Source organism: Cystoisospora suis, assembly GCF_002600585.1.
Source record: "Cystoisospora suis strain Wien I chromosome Unknown contig_2242, whole genome shotgun sequence".
Lineage (NCBI taxonomy): Eukaryota > Apicomplexa > Conoidasida > Eucoccidiorida > Sarcocystidae > Cystoisospora > Cystoisospora suis.
The window spans coordinates 3811-8724 of NW_027155041.1; the positions used below are offsets into that span (position 1 = coordinate 3811).

Consider the following 4914-nt stretch of genomic DNA (forward strand, 5'->3'; position numbering starts at 1 on the left):
GAGATATCGTGTTGGGTCGATATGTTGTTGAGTGCGTGATTATTCGTGTAGGCTGGAGGTCATCCGACTGCCCCTGCAGGTCGAGGAAGGGGCTCTTATCACTCGTTGTATGGCGAATCGAGAGACTCATCCAAGTATAAGGAGGAAGTAGAAGATGAAAGAGAAAGAAAAAGAAGTGAAGAAACTTCAAAAGAAGAAAACGTTCCTGGGGGTAGATCGTCTTCTTCTTCTCAAGCTCGCAGTCCTCGCCATCTTCATGATAGATCCTCCTCTCCTCCTGTGAAAAGAACCCTGACAGCTGTTAAGGTCAGTAGTCTACATAGTGTAGAGATAGATAGATAGATAGATCATATACAAATTTGATGTAAAGCGTGTACCATACATATATCTATATGTATATGTAACCGGATATCTCTCACTCTCTCTCTCCACATATATAAATGTATCTTCTCGTCTTGCCTTCCCTGTTGTTGTGTCTCTGCAGGACAGACTTAGGCGTATCTCTCTGCATTCACATGGAACTTCCAAGAGCTAGCTTGTAGATACTTCTCTAAACTCGCTCGCAACCTTTCTATCTGCATACAGGTTATGTACCTTGATATAGTGTCTAACCTGTACATACAGCTGTATAGAGATGTTGTGCGTATATGTAGCATGTGGATAGTGAGATGGGTATAGACGTCGCAATACAGAAGTCTACATACATTTAAGAGAGAGAAGAGTCTTGACGTGGCGGATGAAGACGTTTTCTTCATTCTTTCCTTTTTTCTTCTCTCTCGCTTTTCCTTTCTTTCTTTTTCTCTGCGATCATCACCATTTACAAAGAAGAGGAGAAGAAAGGCCAACACTCATATCTTCCATGGTGTACGTACACTTGGTTGAAAGGACAACTGGCTTTTATCGTTCCACTTCTCTTTCTTCTCGACATGTCTCTATTCTTCAATATCCTCTTGTCTGTAGCAAAAAAGACTAAGATTCTTAGACACTCTCTATGTCTACACGAAGGTTCACATGCAGAAATCTTTTGTCTCGATGCTGTAGTTCTTCTTCTTTTCTTTTCTTCTTCTCTCCAGGCTGTCTCTCCGGCTCCCTTTCCATCGGATTGTACAGAAGGAGATCGACTGCTCGATGAAGCTGCAGCCCTCATTCTTCGAGAAGAAGAAGAAAAGAAAGAGAAGGAATGCGAGAGTCGTAGAGAGGAAAAGATAGAGACAGACGAGACGCATGGAGCGAAAGAAGATGAAGAAGAGAATGAAGGAGAGTATGAGAGAAACATTAAGAAAGCATTAGAAGAGAAAAGAAGAAGAGAAGGCGTCGTTTCGAGAGAAGAACTAGAGAGATGTGCCTGTCCGCAGAAACCTTTGAAGAATGTGCTCCCTGGAGAAGAGTTCAATCTCTCTCTAGCAGAAGTCTTCCGCGTGCTCTTTCATGATTTGAATCATGCACAAAATCCCTTTCATAGGTCAGTCTTGGAAGGAAGCAGGTCTCTCTGCCTCTTAGAAAAATAAGGAGGAGAAGACTTGAGATCCCAGGGTATCCTTCTTCTTCTTCGTGTCGTTATTTATCTCTTACTCCTACTACTACTACTACTTCTTTCTTTTTCTTCGAAGAACGTCGATCCTCTCCCTGTCTTTGTAGTGCAACTGTCTCCTTCTCTCTCTCTTTGTCTCTTTTTTTCTTTATTTCTTTCTCCCCTTCCCTCCTTCTTATCTCTTTCCTTCTTTCTTCTATCATGGTTCGGCATTCAATCAAGGAATCTCAGAGTGTTGAAAGAGATGAGAGAAAAGAAGTGAGGAACTTCTCTTCTTTTTCTTTTTTGCCAAAGAATCTCTGGACCTTCGAGTCTCACCTCAAGCTTTTCGCTTCTCTCTCTCTCTCTCACGTCTTTCTTCTCTCTTGTCTCTCGTATTCTAGCCATGCCTTCTATTCTCTCCTTGCATCATACATAGATATACCCATGTGTGCCCCACCCCTTAGGTATACTTATACGCATGTCAAGTCTCTACAGATAATGCCTCGACAATATCTATCTATCTATGTGTATATGTACATTCACGTGTATGTGTATATGTGCATGTATATATATATATATGTATATGTATATATGTATATGTGTGTGTGTATGATGTATGAGTGTGTATGGTGGTGTGTGGTATGTGTATAGGATTTTGACAGATCAGAAGGCGTCGATTACACCCCCGTATCCTTCCTGGGTTCCTCATGATCTTCTTCATCTTCTTTTCTCTTCTTCTCTCTCCTCCTCGCGTGTTGCATCATCAAAGAGACAAGACGAAGAAGAAGAGGAAGACGTCGAGAAAGAAAAAGAGAGACTTAAGAATCTTCTCCTAACTCTTTCTTATTCTCGTCCTCGTCGTCAGCTCGCATATGAAATGGACTGTAAGTCTAACCCCGGCTGAGACCTTCACAGGGAGAAAGAAGATGATAGGATAAGGGAGGGAAGAGTTAATTTCCTCTCTAGAACGCGAAGAAAAATAAGATCAGAGAAAGAGATAGAAACCCTTCCAATCTTCTGTTCAAAGAGAGAGAACGAAGGGGGATGGAGAGACACAAGGAGATATACGACGTTTTACAGAGAGGGAAGTGAAAGTCTGAATAGTCACCGAGAGAGAGAGAGAGGTAGAGGTAGCAATGGACGTTTATATCTCTATGTATTCTGGGCTGTGTACCTATAGATGTTAGACTTCTTTATCTATGAGCATGGGGCGTACGTTAGTATCGACATGTCTACGATATGTGTCTATAGCTCTCCATTTCTGTATGTCTATGTATCTCTCTCCCTGTAACGTCTGTACGGCCTTTTCTTTCTCTTCATTCTTCTTCTTTCGCCTTTTCTTTGTTCTCTTCTTCCTGTATGTGAGTTCTTTTGAACATCTCTCCCACATCTTTCTTCTTTCTTCTCTTCATGTATCTATCTATCTATCTCTTTATCTCTCTATCACGGAAGGAAACCGTCCATCCATCCGATCGGTCTCTCTCATTCGACCTATGCATGCGTGGAAACCTTTCTTTCTTACCTCTTTCTTTCTTATCTTCCTTTCTTTCTTGTCGCTTTCTTCCTTATCTCTTTCTTTCTTTTCTCTTATCTCTCTCTTTTTTTCTTTCTTTCTTTCTTTGCGTGTTCTCCTCTCAGTGCCTGTCACGACATTGAATCGTCTGTTAGGACTGCCAAGCCGAGCTCAAGTAGAAGAGAAATTTTCGGTCTTCTTTCTTTCACGGTCTTGTTTGCTTATCCAGAAGGACGCTTCTCTTCACGGATTACCTTTAAGCGATTGCTTCTTTACACGCGTGAGATATCGACTGACTGCCTTAAATGACGAGGCTTCCCTAGCGCTTGACTTCTCTCTCTTGAGAGATGAAGAGGAGGAGAAGAGGAAGAAGAAGAAGAGGAAAGAAGAGGAAGGACAGAAAGAAAAAGATGAAGAAAAAGAAGAAGAAGAGAGTTCTAATCAGGAGAAAGAAGGAGCGTTTCAGATACAGGAAGAGTGTAAGAAGGAGGATGATAAGAATATTTCATCCACAGGAAAGATTTCCTCTTCTTCTCCTTCTCCCAGAATGCAAATGGATTTCGAGTATGAGGTCATCTTCACAAAAAGTACCTTTCTACAGGTAAACAAGAAAGAAAGAAAGAAAGCGTGTTCTTTTATCTCTCCATGTCTTTCTCTTTCCTCTTCGTATTCTCCTTGTTCTTTTTTCTCGGTGTCTTTTCTTCGCTTCTGGATGACTGAAACGTGAGAGAGAGAGAGAGAGACAGTGCAGGAGACAGGAAGGTGTATAAATGAGACAGTGAAGGAGACAGGAAGGTGTCTACGTGAGTGGCAGGTACATTCTCGTTTCGTGCCTTCATCTCTCTCTTCTTCCATTCTTCATTCTTAAGATGGAAAGAGATTCGGATATGCCTTTGTTATCACATGTACAGGATACACACACCTATATACACATACATGATATATATATATATATATACTGATAGGTTTTATCTCTATGAGTGGTATACAAACATTCCTTCTAGTGTGTATCTCACCCACTTGGCCCTCTCCCTCTCTCTTTCTCTATGTTGTCCCCACACGCAAGTCTCCTTAGATACATACATACATCCAGTCCATATACACACCTTGCACGTATATATGTATATATATGTATAGGTATGTGCCTATGTCTATGAACATATGTATGTGTAGATCTTTCCGGAGAGATACGTAGATGAAGACAAGTTTCGATGATGAGCCAAATTGTTTTGATGAAAAGAAGAGAATGCATGAGAGAAGGTCGATTGATTCTCTTTCTCTGGTCTCATTTTCTTTCTGTGATGATGATGATGATACAGGGGAAGATTACATCTCAAGGTGAAGCTCAGGTGTCTGCGGATCTCAGTCAGTTCTGTATGTACAGCCGAGAAGCTTTGAAGGAGGTGTACGAGACTACTTCTTCTTCCTCTTCTCCTTCGTCTTCTATGGAAAAGAAGGGGGATATGCGAATTGCGAACAAAGCGGCGCACAGCCAAGTAACTGAAGAAGAAGAAGAGGAGAGAAAATCTCTTTCTCTATCAGATACAAGACACGATGAAGACGTAAGAGAACAACAACATTCAAAAGGCATCTACTGACTACTGTCAGTAAAACGCCATAGTCATCGTGTATATATCTGTTCATATGTCGATATATATACACGTATGTGTATATATATGTATGTGTGGTCTATGTGGATCTGTATGTGTATAGTTTTGTATAGATGAAGGAGATGTAGAAAGTCTTCACAGGTAGACTTTGAGTTAGAGTAAACTTCACAACTTCATCTGTGCTTGTATATTTGCTTCAGTAGATAGATAGATAGATTAAGGATAGATAGATAGATTAAAGATAGATAGATAGATTAAGGATAGATAGATAGATAGAT

At 40.8% G+C, this 4914-nt stretch overlaps 1 protein-coding gene across 1 annotated transcript in view; it reads left to right on the forward strand.

Annotated features, from left to right (window-relative positions):
- The window catches only part of CSUI_004705 (gram domain-containing protein), a 7608-nt gene that overhangs the window by 1098 nt on the left and 1596 nt on the right, over nt 1-4914 (forward strand). Inside the window, exons 2-6 of the mRNA XM_068064890.1 lie at nt 52-306; nt 1074-1462; nt 2165-2397; nt 3152-3627; nt 4346-4588. Coding sequence (XP_067923131.1) covers nt 52-306; nt 1074-1462; nt 2165-2397; nt 3152-3627; nt 4346-4588 — 1596 coding nt within the window. The remainder of the gene's footprint in view (nt 1-51; nt 307-1073; nt 1463-2164; nt 2398-3151; nt 3628-4345; nt 4589-4914) is intronic.